The following is a 21,776-nucleotide window of genomic DNA, read 5'->3' as shown; positions in this document are numbered from 1 at the left end:
CAATTGCAGTGCCCTTGCCTCTAAAGTCAGTAACTCTCAAGTCTCTCTCCATATTCAAGTCCAAGAACTAATAAAACTTTTTAAGAAATGTCAATATGTTGAGATGGTTCACCATGTTAAAAACAGCAGCTGCCAGGCATGACGACCTGAGTTCAACCCTAGGACTTGTACATCTGTGTATGTCATGTACATGCCTACAGAAACACCAATAATTATGTGTGATTGTAAGGTGCCATTATAAAAATAATCAAGGGCCCAAGATAGATTACTTTAGCGTCAAGTTCATCTTCCTAGTTCAGACTCAAAGAATTTTCAAATTTAAGCTGTATGCACAAGATCATGTGAAACTTGCTTCAAGTGGATCCAAAGGAAAGTTAAGTCCTAGGATCACTTAAAAATGAAACGGGGAAACAAGAAGCACAGAGGTGATTCCACAACCAAGTTTTAATTCTTGGGACCTGTTTCCAGGTAGTCTGGACATCTCAGAATAGTCTATAAGAACATCAAATTTCCTTGAAACCAGAAAAGGAAAACTCAGGATTCAATTCACTCTTATTTGAAATTCATAGTAATTATCACATAAGGCACAATCAAAAACGTTACATGAATTTAGTCAATGTATCTTCTGCATGGTCCTACTGAACTGACACCATTTGACTGAAGGTTAAGCTATATGAAATAAACAGAACTGTTCATTTATCAACATATGTGCAAAGTAAGCACACTTCCTTATGCAAACTACTCAGTATCCATCTGATAAGCCAAAGAATAAATGAATGGCCAGTGAACTTTATGAGTGAGGGAAACAGATGTTATCATGAAACTGGGTCCACGTGTTAAAAGAAAGATGAAAGAAGAAATGTAAATACCCAGGGAAGAGCTTATACTAACTGCTACCGTGGTATGCTTTATATGTATCTACGTTATGCCCTTAATTATTAGTATAAACAAAATGAACTAAACTCTTTCATCTTAACCAATTATTTTAAGTCTTTTCACGGAGAGTAATGCAGACACAGAGCAATACAAACCATTCTTTGCCAAGGAAGTGGTGGTCCCATGTTATGAAATTCCCTCACATAATCATTGCAGGACTAAAATAAAAGATGATGTTGTCAATAATAAATTAAAATGGATGGAATACAAAACAAATCAGACCCTAACTTTAAGTATGTAAAATTTAATGCTTACCCCACTTAAAAATACATCTCGGCAAACTCCTGAAAATCGTGTATGGGAATAAGATTTGTGAAACTAAATTCAGGTCATTCATAAACTAGCTCCAAGAATGTAATTCAAAGTTAAGCAAGAGTGGCCCAACTTACCTGTCAACTTCCTAGCATCAAGGATCCTTTAAATACCCTGTTCAAACATCAAGCATTTTAGTAAATCAAATTTTATGTTCTCATTATGGCATTATAACTAAACCTTCCTTACCCTTTTTTAATTCTTCCCTTGACAAATATACTTTAAAGGATGTTATCCATCAACTACTACAGAGGCTTTTCCATGTATCATGGAAGTTATAGGCAGAAGAGCAACTTGAGTGCAACATCTGAACTTGAGGACACTGAAGCAGAATGGCTTTAAACAATGTTTACCTTTCACCTTGAGACCTTACAGCTAAGTTTTAAAACATGAAGACTCAAATGGACACAAAACTGTCAAAGCTGCAAAAATGAGCATATGTGTACTCCAAGAATCAAGTAACAAAACAGGTGTTTACTCCATATCTGGCTTCCTTTAGGAAGAATACAACAAACTGCTATAATAAAAATGTCTGATTGGCCCCTTTTCTGGGAAAAGGTACTTCTAAAAACCCATTTTGTTATAAAACACTAGAGTTATAATACTAACCAAAACCAATTTCTAGAGTTTTACAGGTATGTCAGTGATTGTAATTGAAATATACCCCTTTTTAATCCCTATGAACACACATGCTGAAAATTTACACTTGGATGAATCATATACCTGAAATCATTAAATAGTGTGGCAAATCACTGATGTCTCCAGCACTCACAGGAAAGTACACTGAACTGAAAACTAAAAGGAAGATGTAACGAGACGCTTATGTCTTTACTTGAGGTTCTTTATCAGGGAAGCCACATTAGGAGCAAGAGTGAGAGAGCTCTTACTCTCCAGGGTCCTCCAAGTACCTAATATATTCAAGGACACAGAGTCAGGAATCATTTCCCACCATCACATCTGCCTCTTGGTTTTGGCACTTGCCATTCAGAGGCTGTGACTATCCTATGTGTATTTGCTTTCAAGGGCACAAGTTATACATTAACTAATTGCGTATTATTCTTTCTCTAGCTGCAAGAACTGAGTGACCGGCATTTGAAAGGAAGCTCTGAATGTAACCAAGATGTCTGTGAAAATGACAGCAGCCCTGCTCCTGCTACAGCTGAGTGGCTTCTTTGGAGCTGCCAACAGTGGGAAGGTGCTGGTGTGGCCAATGGAGTTCAGCCATTGGCTCAACTTAAGGGCAATCCTAGATGAGCTTGTGAAGAAGGGACATGAGGTGACTGTTCTGAGACCGTCAGTTTTCTTTTCTTACGAGGTCGACAACACATCTGCTATTGAGTTTGAGACATATCCTTCATCCTATTCCATGGATGAGGTAGTGAAACTTTTTGTGGAAACCATCAACAAGATCATTTATGAGCTGCCAAGGCAATCGTTTTGGAGATACCTTTCAATGTGGCAAGAAATTTGTTTGAGAGAATCAGAATATTATGAGAGCCTCTGCAGAGACGTGGTTTTTAACAAGGACCTCATGATAAAACTACAGAAATCAAGCTTTGATGTCATGGTAGCAGACCCCTTCGTCCCCTGTGGTGACTTGCTGGCTGAGATTCTCCAGATACCCTTGGTTTACAGTCTCCGCTTCTTTCCTGGCAATACTTATGAAAAGTACAGTGGAGGACTCCCGCTGCCTCCGTCCTATGTGCCTGCTGCGATGTCAGGACTGAGTGACAGAATGACATTCATAGAGAGAGTGCACAGTGTCATCTACATGCTTTCTTTTGACTTTTGGTTCCAGACATTTAATGAGAAGAAGTGGAATGAGCTTTACAGTGAAGTCTTAGGTAAGTGCTGTGTCCCTTTAACTACAGCACTCTCAATTGGCTGTGTCATTGAAGGTGACCTTGAGAGAACAAGAGAGCCCACTCATAAGTAAAATGGTGAGAAACCTGTGACATTACCTGCCAAATGCAAAGTATTGTAAAATAGTCTCTGTTCCAATGGCAAATTTGAAAGGCTTGTCTCTGACTTGCACAGAACACTTCACAAAGGCGCATACTCACCAAGAAATATTTATGATAGGCAGATTTGGGCCCAGAGGTCCCGCTCAAACTAAGGCACCAGCCAAGGACAATACAGACAGTACAACTTTAAACCCCTACCCAGATCTAGCCAATGGTCAGAACATTCTCCACAGTAGAGTGGAGAGTGGGATATGACTTTCTCACATACTCTGGTGCCTCACCTTTGACCATGTCCCCTGGTGGGGGAGACCTGGTGGCACTCAGAGGAAGGACAGCAGGTTACCAAGAAGAGACTTGATACCCTATGAGCATATACAGGGGGAGGTAATCCCCCTCAGGAATAGTCATAAGGGAGTGGAATAAGGGGAAAATGGGAGGGAGGGAAGAATGGGAGGATACAAGGGATGGGATAACCATTGAGATGTAACAAGAATAAATTAATAAAAGAAAGGAAAAAATTTTTAAAATATTTGGAAATTTTTAAAAGAAGAAATATATATGGGTTTCTCTACACAAGAACAAAACCATTTACTGCCTACTTTATTTCACTTCTTTAAAACACTTTTCCTGGGTGGTTTTTATGATTGTTGTTGCTGAAGCTGCTGCTGCTACTGTTGTCATTATCAACCAGTATATTGACTGGAAGGATGTGTCACTGCATAACCCTGGAAGTCAGAAGACAAAGTGTGGAGCCTCTTCTTTCTTTGCCTTCTTACACATATGCTGAGAAAGGAAGCATGTTTGCACCATTGCAAAGCCAGGGCTTTAACCCATTGAGCTGTCCAGATGACACCACAATGCTTGTTTTAAACTCACAGAATGTCTTCTTTGCTGACAGACATGCAAACTGAGGACTGAGGAGTAACACAGATTGCAAGCCCAACTACCTATCGAGCCTGGGGAAAATACCAATTTCTGCTCATTGTTTTATTTAAATTTGAAATATTTCCTGTCTTTGTATAATGAATTTGTTCATAGTTGTAAGTTCATTATCTCTATCCAAGACAACCCAAGTTTCTGAATGCAAAATTTTAGAAAATCAATATTCCCTCACTGAGTGTTTAAAACTCTTCTTTAAACTTCTAATGGTTCCAGAGAATGGCTCCAGATAATTCTACATGCAGCCAAGAAACTGAACACCTTTCCTCCATTCAGAGGACCTAAGGAGTGGTAGGACAAAATGCCTTCCTACAAACTGTCCTCTGACCTATGCCCTCTACACACACAAACACACACACACACACACACACACACACACACACACACACACAAAACCACACACTTGAATGAGTGTGCCTTTTAAAATCAAACAATGCTGAAGTATGAACATGGGAATTTTAGTCACAGAGTTTTAAACAGTGTCGTTTTTTAAGAGAAAAATTTGTATAGACTTTTCATCCTTTATTATCTGGAAACAAACTTAGACATACCTAATTACTGTACAGTCTGTCGTAGTTTACGAGCAGTACCAGGACAAAGAGCTCAGGTATCCTCACAATTTCTCTTCCAGGTCAGCCTGGGTTTTATAGTAAAACCCTGTCTCAAACTAAAATGCTGAAACAGACTCTCCACAGATCTTTACACTGGCCAAGGCTGCACACACCTGCCATCCCTTCGTTTGAGATGAGGAGGAAGATAATCGAAAGTTCAAAGTCAATTTGGCTACATAGTAACTTAGGGACCAGCCTGGGCTCCATCCAACTATCTCAAAACAAAAGAAGACAGCACACAAATTCCCACTTCACTTAGAGGAATACACATCAAGTTTCCAGCTGCTCAATATTGCAAAGGAGATGGAGAGTTCCAGGGAAAGGTGATTCCCTTAGTATGAGGGGCACTGTTCATAGATAATGGCATTTAATTGTATTTCAATGTCACACACATAATTACCGAGCCAGAGTGAGTTACAGATATGGTGTCTTCTCAAAGCCACTCACACAGTGATTTTGTACATCTCTAAGCCTAAGTATGAGCAACATATATGTTCCAAAATCATATCAAACACTACGTGTGCATGTACACAACACAACCACACACACACACAGACACACACACAAACTATTTTTCATCTCCCACACTTAGACATGTCAACATCTTTTTCTGCATTATCAAGAGTGCTTCCAGAAGGTTACCTGGCATACTCACCTTCACCTGACACTGTGTCACATCTTATACCTTCACTCTTCTGATTCTTCCTAGGAAGACCCACGACACTCACAGAGACTATGGGGAAGGCAGATATATGGCTCATTCGAACCTATTGGGATTTGGAATTTCCTCATCCTCTCTTACCAAATTTTGATTTTGTTGGTGGACTCCACTGCAGACCTGCCAAGCCCCTGCCTAGGGTAAATATATTCTTGTTTGCTTGCTTCTGTTTGCCTTGAATATCCAGCAAGAGTGATCATCTTTTATTCTTTCAGGATGTTTGTGTCCAACTCAGAGAGGCATAGGAGACCAGTATAGCGACCAGCCAGTGGAAACTCCTGAATCTATTCCATCACAAAAGTCTCCATTTCCTTTATGCAAACCTGTGGGGCTCTAAGGGCTGGCATAGTTAGACTACAACACAACATGGAGAAATCTTTAGTGATTCACACCGGAATACAGATAGTGTGAAAGGTACATCCCACAGGAAGTGCTGAGTGTACAGAGACACAAAGGGTACACAGGCTCACCCAGAATCACCAGCAGTTCTACTCTTAACGAATCACTGTCGGGGAATAACAGGACCATGGCACTGTTAACAAGGAGAAAAGGGCAAGTTGCCTGGCAGTAAAAGTAAAGAGGACGTATGGAGCAAGATAAGGGAAACAGTTTGCTTATCCTATATAAGGGATTAGACTCTCTCAGAAAAGAAAGGAACTTAATTCAAGGTACAGAATGCAGCCCCTGGGGGTGTTGGCCAGAAGGGTCCAGACTATTAAAACAATGGTGGGTGTTTTCATTGCCCCTACTACCCACTATGCTTTCATAGTAGGACTCTGATGCCGAGGACATGACACATTTTGATCATAAAAAAGAAAGACATCAGGTGACACTGACTAGGACACTTCCTCCTGCTTCTACTTCTCGTAGCAATGGAATGTGCTGCGTAGGCTGCGGTGAAAATCTTCATCAACTGCCTTCCCCTGATATCAACCCAGTGAGCTACAAGGACTGGCGTGGCAAGATTTGTCCATGAGTACAATAGCAGTGTGAGTGTTATGGGGAACCAAGTGATAGGGGTTGAGATTTAAGGCTCCCACACAGGAGGAAAGCCATGTCCAGTGTTATATATCTGGAAATGAACATATGCTTGGCGAGCCTGAGGGCCTCAGTAATGAACCAACTCCTATTACTTTGTTTAATGGGGGCACTAGCAGGATGCCTTCTTAGTTAATATCTCCCTACGTACATCAGCTAGCTTCTCACACCTCCTCTGAGAAGGTTTTGATGTAATGTACAGTAGACAGTGCAGAAACTCAGTCAGTCAGTCAAGGACTGAGAATAAGAGACTGTCAAGTCCTCTACTTTGATATCTATATCAATTTCTCCCCCAAGGGTCAGAGACAATGTGTAGTAGGAAGTAGACACACTTTAAGGGACATACGATGGACAAGATCAGAGGAGGCATTGTCCTCTGGATATGACAGGCCCCAGCACTAGTGAACTCCATCAGCGCCTGTGGCTGCCTTCACAAGAGCTGCCCGAGAGTGTGTTAGCCAGCATGCTTGTGTGGAGTGGGTCGGGGCTCAAGAACCTGTCCAACTTACTGAGCGGGTCAACTGTTGATGGCTTCTAAATGAATGTGAGGCAATGCCTTTAAGGATATGACTACTGATAGGTTACCCACGCTCTAGTGAGTGGCCCACAACATACAGAACTGTATGGCCAGAAGAAACTGAAATGAATGAGTTATTAAAGTTGGTAAAATGAGGATTGAAATGTAGTAATATTCTCTGGTTATATCTCTGCCAAAGTAAGAGTTTTCTCTATTAGATAAGGAGTTTATTAAATGAGCACGGGGAGAAAAGGAAAGGGGGAGAAGGGGTACCCCAAAGAGAGAGAGCGAGGCAGAGAGATAGGGAGAGACAGGAAGAAAGAAAGCAAGATACTTTTTGTAATTAATCATTTTAATATAATTTATCAATATTACATGCCCATTGTTATCCCCTCACTTTATCTCCCTGTTCCCACCACCCTCCTTTCTTCTCCTGCCTTATTCCCCTCCCCTAGGCTTCTGGAGTGGGTGTGGGGGTCACTTTTCTCCTACCAGCTGACCACAGCCTTTCAGGTCTCATGCTGATAGCCTGCATCCCCTTCCTCTATGTGCCCACAGGGCCACTCAGCTGAGGGGAAGTGACTCAATTGCAGGCACCAGAGTTCATGTCAGAGGCAGTCCCTGCTCCCTCCTTCCTCCCCACTGTGAAGAGTGAGCTGTCACTGGCTATGTCTGAAAAGGGGGTCTAGGTTCTTTGTATGCATTGTCCTTATTTGGTGCTTCAGTTTGTGTGAGACCCCTTGGATGCAGATCCACCAACCTTGATGATCTCTCTGTGCGGCTCCTGAAGAGAACAAATATGAGAGATTTGAACAAGCTAGTAGGTGTAAGAGAGAGGAGATAAAGGATTTAGGGATAATGTTAACTTATGTTGAAAACAGAATTAGGGCTTCCTTGTGCTGTCTTCTTCTGTACTAATGAGTTTCCCCTCACCTTTCCCTCAGCTCCTTGACAACAGATAAGACAGTGAGATTGGGGAGTGACAAATTCGTGGCAGTGCCTGGCAGTGTGCTCTGAATGAGGACATACCCAGGGACCACTTAAAATAAAACTTTTCACGCAGGGTTCTAAAGTGCTATTTGTGTGTCTTTGCATTAAGATAAAAAATGAAGGTAGAAAAGTAACAATCTGTCACAAGAACTGAGGCTTCTGAGCCACGCAGTTAAGGATTTAAATTTTATTAAACAGCAGTCTATTTATTTCTAAAAATAAGAGTTCCATTGAGTTGCAACTGATGACAATGTAGGTTAACGTTAGGACCATTGCATCCCTTAAGAAACTGTATGGATTAGCTTGAGCACTGGGATCCTAATCCAGTACCATGCTGCCTGCCTGCCACAGTGCTACCCACAAATATGTTAGTAAACTACCCCCCAAAAACGGTAATCAATCCCAAATTACATATGTTGATTTACAGGTTACCTTAATTATGTTGTCTTCTCCCATGCAGAACAGTAACTAAGAAAAGGGGCTGTAACATATATGTCAATAGAATTATAGAGAAAAATATATTGTGTGCAAATTTGAGGAATTGTCCCTAAAACTGAAACCCTATGTGATAGACAAGCAGGGAATGACCTCTAAAGCTGTATACTAAGGAAACTGAGCCAGCAAACAAGAGATAAGTAAAATAAGAAGAATATCTTATGTAAACTACCTAGACTGGTCAAAATAATAGAAACAGAAAGCAGATATTTGGTACCTAAAGGACGGGGGAAGGAGAAGGAGAACTTTGGATTTAATTTCCACACATCTTGGTTTCAAGATGAAAACAACATGGGGCTGTTTGTATGACTTGAGATCTGTAAGCCATGTACAACAGGTTCCAACGGTCCATCCTATATGTGGGTGTGAACAGTCTCAACGCACCCACTGTTCTGCTCATTTACAGCAGTGCTCAGTTCCTTCACCTGGATGTTGGCATCAGTTCATATGCAGGATGTTTACTGCTGCTGCTCTTTGTGATGCTCTGATACTTCACTAACAGGAAATAGAAGACTTTGTCCAGTCTTCCGGAGAACATGGTGTTGTGGTGTTTTCCCTGGGCTCCATGGTGGGTAACCTAACAGAAGAAAGGGCCAATGTGATTGCAGCAGGCCTGGCCCAGATCCCACAGAAGGTGAGATACAGTGTCCTGCTGATGCGTCCTCACAGAGATGGTCACGCGCTGCTCTAGGTCTCATTGCAGAAGCTTGGTGACACAAAGCTACCAGGGACAGATGTCAACTAGTAGATGAGGCTTTTTATTAACAACTTGATTTTTAACATTGTGTCCAGAAAGAAAACACATAGCAGGTGTGAACTTCCTATTGGGGAGGTATTATAGGCAGATCCAAAAATCTGCAGTGTCCCTCTGTCTATTTCTTTGGGGGATAACTGAGGACTCTGGACTCACAACAGTGTAATCGGATTACTATTAAATTGTAACCAGTAATTACATTGGCCCAGTAACAATAAACAAGCACTCATAATTGGCAGTTGGCAGAGCCAGCTTGTCTTGTAGACATGTGTTCTTCACCCAGAAGACATGAACTTAGTTCTGAGTCCCTGAGGCTGGCAGCTCATGAATTGCCTGTGACTTCATGACATGGGATCCAAAGTACTCCTAGCATCAGATGAGACCAACACTTCCCATACATACGTACATACACACACATACACACCACACACACATATCCGCACATGCACACATATACACACACACTCATACACCACACACACATACTCATATATACATATACTCACATAGATACACACACAGATGCACATGTACACATACCATCATTCCACATACACAAACAAATACACACATGTGCATATACACCCACATATTCAAACACACACATACACATACTCACATACACAGGCACACACACACACACACAAGCACACCACACACAGAAAAATAAAAATAATTACTTGTTTAAAAATGGTATTTGTGCTTTCCTGGATTCTTTGTTTCTATTTTATCTTATATTACTTTATAACTATTATTTGGATGCTTGCTTGTGGTCTAAGGAGAGAGAGAGAAAGGAAGGATGTGGGTTTGGAAGGAGGAGAGAGGATCAAGGTCTGGAGAGGTAACGACACACAGAAGATATGGCATGAAATATCTCTTTTCAATACAAGTCAAAAAAATAGAAACAAGAAAGAATATGTAAGTTTTTAAGTGGGGTTTGTATCGTAGTATCATGTTCACTTGTAATATTGGCCTAATGTGATTGTCTATATTGAAAATGGGTTTATGCAAGTATATTTCCTCTGCTAGTCTAAAACCTTTGTAGAGCAGGTCTCCTCAGCCCCAAATCCACCTGCAGGACTGAGCCTCTTAACGTTGAAATGGGGAGGCTCTTGGGGACTTGCTCTTGAAGGGACCATGAGCTTAGACAATGTCACACTACAAGGGACTAAACCAACAAAATATCTTATGGTAAACATGATTATAAGTGAACTACCTCAAATAGCATTGGTATACAGAATTTGGAAATGAAACATTGCTATAAGTATATAGGAAAAAACAAAATCAAGGTACACATTAATAACTCTGTTGGAGGGTTGAACTTGAATTGTAATCACACATTTCTGAACTCTTCTGCTTGGCGTTGCTGGATCTAACGTGGCCTGAGTTGCTGTTGATTAAATGTGGCAGGTGGGAACATGGGTAAGAACAAGGATCAATGTGTAAGTGTGAGCAGTGTTGGCATCCTTGCTGCAGACATCTTTCCCGGTTCCCATCATCTCTCCTCTTGCCTGCCTATTAGACAGGAAGACGGTGTCTTCATTCTTCCTTTCTTTTTATTTCAGATTTAATTTATTAGGCTATCTGGATGAGACCTGACAGACTGCAGTCATGAAGATGGGGAGGAGGTCCCCTTCTGTCAGAGGTCTAGAGGAAGGGATAAGAGTGAAAGAGGAAGATGCAAGTGAGAGGATAGCAATCTGGATGTAATCTGAATAAATTCCAATAAATAAACTATAAAAACGATTATTCACTTTACATCCCAAAGGTAGCTCCCTTTCTCATCTCCTCCCATCCAATCCCACCCTCCCCCGCTCCTCCACCCCTGTTCCTTTCCCCTAGCCCTCAGTCAGAGGGAGCTCTTCTCCTCTACCAACTGACTCCAGCCCATCAAGTCTCATCAGGACTGCCTGCGTCCTCTTCCTCTGCGCTGTGGTAAGGCACCTCACCAAGAGGAAGTGATGAAAGTGCAGGCAACAGAGTCTATGGCAGGGACAGACCGTGATCCCTTTACTAGAAGACCCATATGAAGTCTGAACTGCATACGGACTACATCTGAGTTGAAGGGGCTAGGACCTCTCCATGCATAATCCTAGTTTAGAGCATCAGTCTTCATCAGCCCCCATGGGCCCAGATTTGTTGACTCTGTTGGTTTTCTTATAGAGCTCCTGTGCCCTCCAGGACCTTCTATCCCCCAACTCATCCATAGGACTCACTGTGCTCTGCCAAAAGTTTAGCTGGGAAACTCAGCATCTGCTTTGATCTTTTTCTGTGTGGAGAGTTTCATTGGATACCTGTAGTAGGTTCTCCTCATGTTTCCTCTCTTCAACTCCTTCACTCTCTACTCTAGTTACCCTTCTGAAGGAGAATTAAGCAACCTCCCTAGGGTCCTCCTTGTTACTTAGCTTCCTTACGTCTGTGGATTGTAATGTGGTTATCCTGTATTATATGGCTAATATGCCCTGATATGTGAATATTTACCTTGTACATCCTTCTGGGTATGGTTACATCACTCAGGATGATCTTTTCCAGCTCCACCCATTTGCCTGCATATTTCATGATGTCCTTGTTTTTGATAAATGGATAGTATTGCATTGTGTAAATGTACCACAGTCTTTATCCATTATAAATTGAGGGATTATTTCTTAATCTCTACAGAACTCTAGTGTGACTGTCTTGATGTTTGACCAAAGGAATGAGAGGATAGCTTTATCTCCACAGGTTCTTTGGAGATTCGAAGGCAAGAAGCCAGACATCTTGGGCTCCAACACCCGTCTGTACAAGTGGATCCCCCAGAATGACCTTCTAGGTAAGCAGCACCAGGACACGCAGGCGGCATGAGGAATGGCTGTCAGGAAGGTCAGTGTCAACACTAAGGTAGTGATGACGGCTGCGATCTAGTCCTGAGGAACATGGATAAGGAACTGGTGGGACTATTCTGTACATTTTCATTCCAGATGGCCAGATCCATGTTTATTCTCTGCTGCTTGGAGCCAACCTATCACAAGCAGGGCAGCAGTGATGACCTCACTGTTCCTTTAGAGCATATGCACCTGAACCACAGTCTGTGCTTGCCCATGATGATTGCTCCACTTGGGTGAAGCTCTGCCCACTTTTTCCATTGCACACAATCCTTCTACTGCCACACTCCACCTCCTCTATGTGGTCTTCTCTTACTGCTCTGTGTGCTTGCAGTGCTCCTTGCTCTAAGACTTGAGAGGAGAAATGCGTGTCACGGACATATAATGTTATCTAGAGAACAGTTCACTGTTTTGTGCCTGAATTAGACTTATGATTAATACATTGTCTTAATTTCCTGCTTTCCTAGGTCATCCAAAAACCAGAGCTTTTATAACTCATGGTGGCACCAATGGCATCTATGAGGCAATCTACCATGGGGTCCCTGTGGTTGGCATTCCTCTGTTTGGGGACCAGTATGATAATATTGTTCGTATGAAGACCAAAGGAGCAGCTGTTAAACTGGACTTTCTCACAATGTCCAGTACAGACTTGTTCACTGCACTGAAGACTGTCACCAATGACCCTTCGTGAGTACACAGTTTCTTCACATGGTTACTAGACAAGATAGGTCCTATCTAAGCCAACAGAAGCATTCATCTGATCTTTAGCCTAATTGTGAAAGCAACAGCAATAAACATAAAACTTATTTAAACACCATGGAGTATGCTTTACCTGTCAGTTAAGACTGTAACCACCCTATAGACTCACTGTAGAAGAAGTTTAGTTAGGATATTTTGATGCTAGAAACCATTTTCTCTTGCTAAATGAAAGGACACAATTTCTACAAATAAGATCAAATTACATCACAGCACAATCAAGCTAAAAATAGGTCAATTGTTTCAGTTCAATGACTGAAATATCTGAAACTCTTATACTTTGTTTCAGTAATCCTCAATCATTGCCCAAATTAAAATAATTATGCATAAAATGCATATATAGAGATATATAAAATATGTAATTACCAAATATGAAGATTTAACATTTCCAGCTTCTTAGACATTTGTAATTTCATTATTATCAATACTGGGAAAAAACCTACTATGATCCATAAGTTACAATAGGACACGAAATTCTAATTCAGTCACTGACTTTCAATACCCTACTATTCTGCTATCCCGGGTCAGCATGTATATATTAGCTGACCCCTCTGTCCCCACACACTGTCTCCCTTCCTACATGCTAGTTACCAATGGTCTACTTATACTTCTATGAAATCACCGCTTCTAGGTCCACACAGTAGTGAGAATGGGCAGTGTTTGCCTTTTGGCCCTGGTTTATATGATTTAGTAGAATACCCACCAGTTTTACCCTAGTTGTTGTAAAAACAGGATTGCATTCTGCATAATGGTTGAATAATATTCAACTATGTTTTCAGACCACATTTTTCATATGCATCAACCAACAATGGGTCCCTCATCAATTCCTCTCCTTACCTATCAGGACTAGGACTGCAAAGACCATGGACATTAAGTTGTCTTTGTAATTATGGTGTTTACTATTTCTTTAGGCAGATTCCTAATAGTAGGAAAGCTAAACTCTGGGGAAATTCTGATTTCTTTTTTTTTTTTAATACATTTTTATTAATTTATACATATTACATCTCAGTTGTTAGCCCATCCCATGTATCCTCCCATCCCTCCCTTCCTCCCACTTCCCCCCCCTACTCCCCTCCCCTATGTCTGTGTCTGAGGGGGATCTCCTCCCCCTGAATATGCTCATACGGTATCAAGTCTCTCCTTGGTGACCTATTATCTTTCCTCTGAGTGCTACCAGGCATCTCCATCCAAGGGACATGATCAAATATGGGGCACCAGAGTTTGTGTGAGAGTTAGATCTTCTTCTCCACTCAACAGTGGAGAATGTCCATCGGCTAGTCCGGGTAGGGGTTCAAGGTTTTTACTGCCTATTTTTTCCTTGGCTGTTGCCACAGTTTGCGGAGGACCCCAGGGCCCAGACTCGCCTGTAGTTTTCCAGGACCCACTGGATCCTTCCATTTCCTCTTTCTCCCAGGCTTCTCACACCTAAAGTTTCAATAGGATGTCCTCCCCTCTTACCCATTATTCTGGTAGGTACAGTTTTTCATGGGGACGTACACCTTGGGCTAGTGTCTCGATATAAGTGAGTATATACCATTTAGCTCTTTTTGCTTCTGTGTGAACTCACTCATTATGACAATTTCTAGTTCAATCCATTTGTCCACAAATTTTGGAAATTCTTTGTTTTTAATAGCTGAGTAATATTCCATAGTGTAAATGTACCACAGTTTCTTTATCCATTCTTCTGTTGAGGGACACGTAGGTTGTTTCCAAGTTCTGGCTATTATGAATAAGGCAGCTATGAACATGGTTGAGCATATGTCCCTGTTGTGTGGTAGTACATCCTCTGGGTATATTCCAAGGAGTGGAATAGCTGGGTCTTGAGGAAGCCCTATTCCCATTTTTCTGAGAAAGCACCAGATAGCTTTCCAAAGTGGTTGTACTAGTTTGCATTCCCACCAGTAATGCAGGAGTGTTCCTCTTTCTCCACACCCTCGCCAGCATGAGGTGTCAGTTGAGTTATTGATCTTAGCCATTCTGATGGGTGTAAGATGGAATCTCAGTGTCGTTTTGATTTGCATTTCTCTGATGACTAAGGAGGTCGAGCATTTCTTTAAGTGTTTCTCAGCCATTTGATATTCCTCTGTTGAGAATTCTCTGTTTAGCTCTGCGCCCCATTTCTCTATTGGGTTATTTGGTTTGGTGGTGTTTAATTTCTTAAGTTCTTTATATATTTTGGATATTAGACCTTTGTCAGATGAAGAGTCGGTGATGATCTTTTCCCAGTCTGTAGGCTGTCGCTTTGTTCTCTTGACAGTGTCACCAGCCTTACAGAAGCTTCTCAGCCTCATGAGGTCCCATTTATTAATTGTTGATGTTAAGGCCTGGGCTGTTGGTGTTCTGTTCAGGAAGTTGTCTCCTGTGCCTATGAGTTCCAGACTCTTCCCCACTTTTTCCTCTAACTGGGTTAATGTCTGTGGTTTTAAGTTGAGGTCTTTAATCCACTTGGACTTGAGTTTTGTGCATGGTGACAAATAGGGGTCTAATGTTTAAAGTTCTGGAGAGATCGGGAATACAAGGCACTTTTCTAAACACAATAAAGGCTATATATAGCAAACCAATAGCCAACATTAAATTAAATGGAGAGATACTCAAGGAAATCCCTCTAAAATCAGGGACCAGACAAGGCTGCCCACTTTCCCCATACCTCTTTAATATAGTTCTTGAAGTTCTAGCCAGAGCAATAAGACATCAAAAGGAGATCAAGGGGATCCAAATGGGAAAGGAAGAAGTAAAATTATCCCTATTTGCAGATGATATGATAGTGTATATAAGTGACCCCCAAAATTCCACCAGAGAACTCCTACAGCTGATAAACACCTTCAGCAAATTGGCAGGATACAAAATAAACTCAAAAAAGTCAGTAGCTTTCCTATATACAAATGACAAACAGGCAGAGGAAGAAATTAGAAAAATTACTCCCTTCACGATAGCCACAAGCAATATAAAATATCTAGGAATAACCCTAACCAAGCAAGTGAAGGATTTATTTGAAAAAAACTTTAAACCTCTGAAGAAAGAGATTGAAAATGACATCAGAAGATGGCGGGATCTACCATGTTCGTGGATTGGAAGAATCAACATAGTAAAAATGGCCATCTTACCAAAAGCAATTTACAGATTCAATGCAATCCCTATCAGAATACCTACTAAATATTTTGAAGATATTGAAAGAACAATTCTCAACTTCATATGGAGAAACAAAAAGCCCAGAATAGCAAAAACAATCCTTTACAATAAAAGATCCGCTGGAGGAATCTCCATACCTGATCTCAAGTTGTACTATAGAGCAACAGTAATTAAAACAGCATGGTACTGGCACAGCAATAGGCTAGTGGATCAATGGAATCGAACTGAAGACCCAGAGATGAATCCACACACATTTGCTCACCTGATTTTCGACAAAGAAGCCAAATCCATTCAATGGAAAAACGACAGCATCTTCAACAAATGGTGCTGGTCTAACTGGATGTCTACATGGGAAATTCTGATTTCAATATGTCCCTTAAATCCACACTCTTTATGGAGTTGCTGGACTAAGTTGTACTCCCACTCACTTATGTTAGTAACAATTCCATGCCCTGGTGCAACTGAATAGCCTGAAATCCTGATTTAATCCCCCAGAAACTTCATTGTGAAACAGAGAATTGACCTCAATACATTTTCCTCTGACCTCCACACATGACACATGGGGCATGACACTTATCCGGTGCCACACACAAACACAAGAGAACAGATACATTTTTTAAAGATGAAAATTCTGCGTCCTCTGCATCCTTGTCATTACTGTGCTTAGCACTATGGGTTGATTTCAGGCCATTGAGCATCCTAGCTGGATTATCAGTGACCTACATCTCAACCTTATGTCATCTTTGGAAAATATGTCCCTTTCTTATAGTTACCCATTTTTAATCATCAATACTGTTTTTATTGAGATTTCAAAGGATGTTGACAGCATTTCTTCTCAAGGGAATCAATGTGATCATCTTCAAATTACATTGAACCACCTCCCTTGCAGAGCTTGGAGCACCTTACATAGGTTTGCTCTGCTGGAAAGATTTACTTCCCCAAATGACTTTTCCTTCCACTTTTGGGTAGAATCCCTCTCAGATAATGCCAACCTCCAGGGAATCTTCCAAACATGCCCAAATAGAAACACCTGCCATTCTCCTACTCAATCTATTGAGTCTCATGACGTTTTCCTTGAATAGTCCATGGGCTTGATGCAGAAAGTAAACTAATAGTTCTCAATGTTGTTTTCTTTAGCTACAAGGAAAATGCCATGCGGCTATCCAGAATTCACCACGAACAGCCCGTGAAGCCCCTGGACCGAGCCGTCTTCTGGATAGAGTTTGTCATGCGCCACAAAGGAGCCAAGCATCTTCGTGTTGCAGCCTATAACCTCAGCTGGGTCCAGTACCACTCTCTGGATGTGATCGGGTTCCTGCTGGCCTGCGTGGTGACTGTACTGTTCCTCATCACAAAGTGCTGTCTCTTTGGTTGCCAGAAGGTTACCAAAGCTGGAAGGAAGAAGAAAAGGCAGTAGCTGCACTTCAGAGGAATAACAGATGGACCACCTCTAGGCCATTGCTTCAAGGGAAGCCAGGATAGCAGGACTCTTTATCCTGTGACAACCTTTCCTCTCCGAGTCTCACTAAATCACAGTATCGCTTTCAGAATTGTAATACTCAATGATAAGTTAGAAATATTTTTGGCCACAGTTCAAAGACCTAGAAAGCACTGAAGATCAGACGATATTAGTGTTTCCTTTAAAACTTCTTCTGTGCTGCCAGATGCAGTGGCACATACCTGTAGCCCCAGAGCTCAGGGAGGCAGGGGCAGGTGGATCTCTGTGAGGTCGAGGCCAGCCTGGTCTACAAAGTGAGGTCAGGAGAGCCAGGTTGACACAGAGAAACACCATCTTGAAAAAGCAAAAAACAAACAAACAATAAATACTTCAGTGATGCTAGAGAGATGGCTCAGTGGTTAACAGCAACTTAGGTTTTGATGCCTATTAGAACTGACCACATAATGATTTCATACCAGTGCAGGCTAGCCCTCATTGGATAATAAATATTGAAGAGTTATTTTCTAAGTTCTACATGAAACAACTCCTTACCTCTAACGTATATGTGTTTGTGGGTGTGTTATAAGTTTGTAATTAAAATTTATCATTTTTCCTTTCATCTCTCCAACCCTTCCCAAGTACCCCACCTCACTCTCTTTCCAATTTATGGCCTCTGTTTCTTTGTTTTATAAGTGTCTGTGTGTGTGTGTGTGTGTCTGTGTGTGTGTGTGTGTTAGTGTGTGTGTGTATCGGAGGGTCTTCTTTGGGGAGAACAATTTCTCCCAGACTTCATTAATACTCTAATTCCCATGATGGAAAGGGACTGTGACTTTTCTAGTGCAGTGGGATTGACTGAGGCTGAAGAAAGAGGACTTGGTTCCTGTCAAGAGGGCACTATGGTGGCATATTCAGGCATTAACTCCTCCAACCTCTCTCATCTTGCCATATGGGTTTCTGGAAGGTCCTGAGAGACCACTGTATGCTCCATAATGGTCATAGCTAGAGTGAGGGTAATAGCATGTGGTCTGTATGTCTATAGTGAAGCCACTGCTGGACATATGTGTGTGCAGATGTTGTGGCAGAGGGGAAAGGCATTCTCTGCCCTCCCGCTCCCCCACCCACCCACCCACCCAGGTCCTGAGTCAAGCTCTCCACAGAAATACTGTGGCTTGGGCCAAACACCTTCCTGTGTTTTCATTTCATGATCCAAGTGAAATGCAGATTACTGTTGATTGAGGCAATAAGTTACAATCAGAGATACCTGAAGGGCATCTAGTGCTGGGCTTATGTTAAACGTGTAATAATGGTGAACCAGGGTCTCAGAGTCCTTGTTGTTTCTTTAGTAAGTCATAGTGGTTATGGGGGGAAAAAGGGACTTTTTGCTCTTGTAGAGGATTTGCATATTATACCCTGCACCCACAGGAGGCTCATCACCATCTGTAATTTCAGAGTATCTGAAGCCCTCTCCTGGTTCCTGCATGCACATGGTGTACAGACATACATGCAGGCAAAACACTAATGTACATAAAACAAAAATAAACACATCTTTAAAGAACTCCTGTACTTTATGTGTTACACTGCCATAATTTACCAGGCTTAACTTCAATTCACAGGTTAATGTAGTCCTTTAAAAATCTACACTTAGAGCTGGGTGGTGGTGAGCCATGCCTTTAATCCCAACACTCCAGTGGCAGAGGCCGGCAGGTCTCTGTGAGTTTGGCCTATGGATTGTGTTTTAGGAGAGCCAAAACTATACAGAGGAACCCTGTCTCAAAAGAAAAAATTTAAATAAAAATAAAACAATCCCCTCTTAGTGTCCATATCATTCTGAAAATACTAAGCATGTGTCAACTACATGGTTCCAGAACAGTGTAGTTTTTACTTTTCCTTTCCAAAATAGCCTTATTGTTAAAGTGAAAATACGCATAGCAAAGGCATACTCTAAGATCTAATGAGTTTCTCTCTCAATACTTTTATCATTTAAATTCTAGCAGAAATTAAAATACAGGGTGCTTACTAAAACCAAAGCACTATCCCTTAGCATATTATACTTATTCGGCATTTTACGGAGCACATTTATATTAATTCTAAATTACAGAAAAGCCAGATTGCAAGAGGATAAACAACTAGCCGACAGTCACACTATAGAAAGTGTCATAACACAAGTGTACACATAGCTAAGATACAATTGTAGTGCCCTCGGCTCTAAAGTCAGTGACTCTCACATCTCTCTTCAAAATAAAGTCCAAGAACTAATAAAACTTTTTAAGAAATGTCAATATGTTGAGATGGCTCACCATGTAAAAACAGCAGCTGCCAGGCATGACGACCTGAGTTCAATCCCTAGGACTTCTACATCTGTGTATGTCATGCATACGCCCACAGAAACACCAATAATTAAGTGTGATTGTAAGGTGCCATTATAAAATTAATAAAGGGCGCAAGATACATTACTTGAGTGTCAAGTTCATCTTCCTAGTTCAGACTCAAAGAATTTTCAAATTTAAGCTGTATGTACAGGATCATGTGAAACTTGCTTCAAGTGGATCCAAAGGAAAGTTAAGGCCTAGGATCACTTAAAAATCAAACGGGGAAACAAGAAGCACAGAGGTGATTCCGCAACCAAGTTTCACTTCTTGGGATCTGTTTCCAGATAGTCTGGACATCTCAGAATATCCCATAAGAACATCAAATTTCCTTGAAAACAGAAAAGGAAAACTCAGGATTCAATTCACTCTTATTTGAAATTTATACTAATTTTCACACAGGTACAATTAGAAACGTTACATGAATTTAGTCAATGTATCTTCTGCATGGCCCTACTAAACTGACACCATTTGACTGAAGGTTAAACTATATGAAATAGACAGAATTATTCATTTAGCAACATATATGCAAAGTAAGCACACTTCCTTATGCAAACTACTCAATATCTGTCTGATAAGCCAAAGAATAAATGAATGGCCAATGAACTTTATGAGTGAGGTAAACAGATGTTATCATGAAACTGGGTCCACGTGTTAAAGAAAGATGAGAGAAGAAATGTAAACACCCAGGGAAGAGCTTACACTAAATGCTACCATGGTATGCTTTATACTTATCTATATTGTGCCCGTAATTATTAGCATAAACAAAATTACCTAAACTCTTTCATCTTAACCAATTATTTTAAGTCTTTTCATGGATACAGTAATGCAGAAACAGAGCAATACAAACCGTTCCTTGCCAAGGAGGTGGTGGTCCCATGTAATGAAATTCTCTCACATAATCATTGTAGGTCTAAAATAAAAGATGATATTGTCAATAATAAATTAAAATGGATGGAATACAAAACAAATCAGACCCTAACTTTAAGTATGTAAAATTTATTGCTTACCCCAGTTAAAAATACATCTCCTCGAACTCCTGAAAATTGTCTGTTGGGAATAAGATTTGTGAAACTAAATTCAGGTCATTCATAAACTAGCTCCAAGAATGCAATTCAAAGCTAAGCAAGAGTGAACCCAACTTACCTGTCAACTTCCTGGTATCGAGGATCCTTTAAATACCCTGTTCAAACATCAAGCATTTTAGTAAATCAAATTCTATGTTCTCACTATGGCATTATAATTAAACCTTCCTTACCCTTGTTTTCATTCTTCCCTTGAAAAACATACTTTAAAGGATGTTATCCATCAACTACTACAGAGGCTTTTCCATGTATCATGTGAGCTTTGTGCAGAAGATCAACTTGAGTGCAACTTGAGGACACTGAAGCAGAATGGCTATAAACAATGTTTACCTTTCACCTTGAGAACTTACAGCTAAGTTTTAAAACATGAAAACTCAAATGGACACAAAACTGTCAAAGCTGCAAAAATGAGCATATGTGTACTCCAAGAATCAAGTAACAAAACAGGTGTTTACTCCATATCTGCCTTCGTTTAAGAAGAATACAACAAACAACTATAATAAAAATGTCTGATTGGCCCTGTTCCTGGGGAAAAGGTACTTCTTAAAATCCATTTTGTTATAAAACACTAGAGTTATAATGCTAACCAAAACCAATTTCGAGAGTTTTACAGGTGTGTCAGTGATTATAATAGAAATATACCCCGTTTTAATCCTTATGAGCACACTAGCTGAAAATTTACACTTGAATGAATCATATACCTGAAATCATTAAATAGTGTGGCAAATCACTGATGTCTCCAGCACTCACAGGAAAGTACACTGAACTGAAAACTAAAAGGAAAATGTAATGAGACGCTTATGTCCTTACTTGAGGTTCTTTATCAGGGAAGCCACATTAGGAGAGAGAGTGAGAGAGCACTTATTC

General features: G+C 40.8%; 1 protein-coding gene and 1 long non-coding RNA gene across 2 annotated transcripts; one reads left to right on the top strand and one right to left on the bottom strand.

Annotated features, from left to right (window-relative positions):
* Window positions 1-1,054: 1,054 nt before the first annotated feature.
* On the bottom strand, window positions 1,055-21,036 carry LOC311584122. Its single transcript, XR_014774789.1, has 3 exons — window positions 20,971-21,036; window positions 20,835-20,898; window positions 1,055-1,094 (listed from the first exon to the last, which is right to left on the bottom strand). It is a non-coding gene; the product is annotated as an uncharacterized lncRNA (long non-coding RNA).
* LOC311584101 (UDP-glucuronosyltransferase 2B31-like) lies at window positions 2,305-18,121 on the top strand. The gene is made up of 6 exons (XM_084758189.1): window positions 2,305-3,092; window positions 5,472-5,620; window positions 9,023-9,154; window positions 11,996-12,083; window positions 12,603-12,822; window positions 17,158-18,121. Exons 1-6 carry the CDS (start codon window positions 2,369-2,371, stop codon window positions 17,435-17,437), a joined length of 1,593 nt encoding a protein of 530 aa, XP_084614315.1. The 5' UTR covers window positions 2,305-2,368; the 3' UTR covers window positions 17,438-18,121.
* Window positions 21,037-21,776: the final 740 nt, after the last annotated feature.

Source organism: Acomys minous, assembly GCF_964271855.1.
Source record: "Acomys minous genome assembly, chromosome: 15".
In the NCBI taxonomy this organism is placed as follows: domain Eukaryota; kingdom Metazoa; phylum Chordata; class Mammalia; order Rodentia; family Muridae; genus Acomys; species Acomys minous.
The sequence above is the reverse complement of the archived record's forward strand: the minus strand, read 5'-3'. Positions and strand labels throughout refer to the sequence as shown.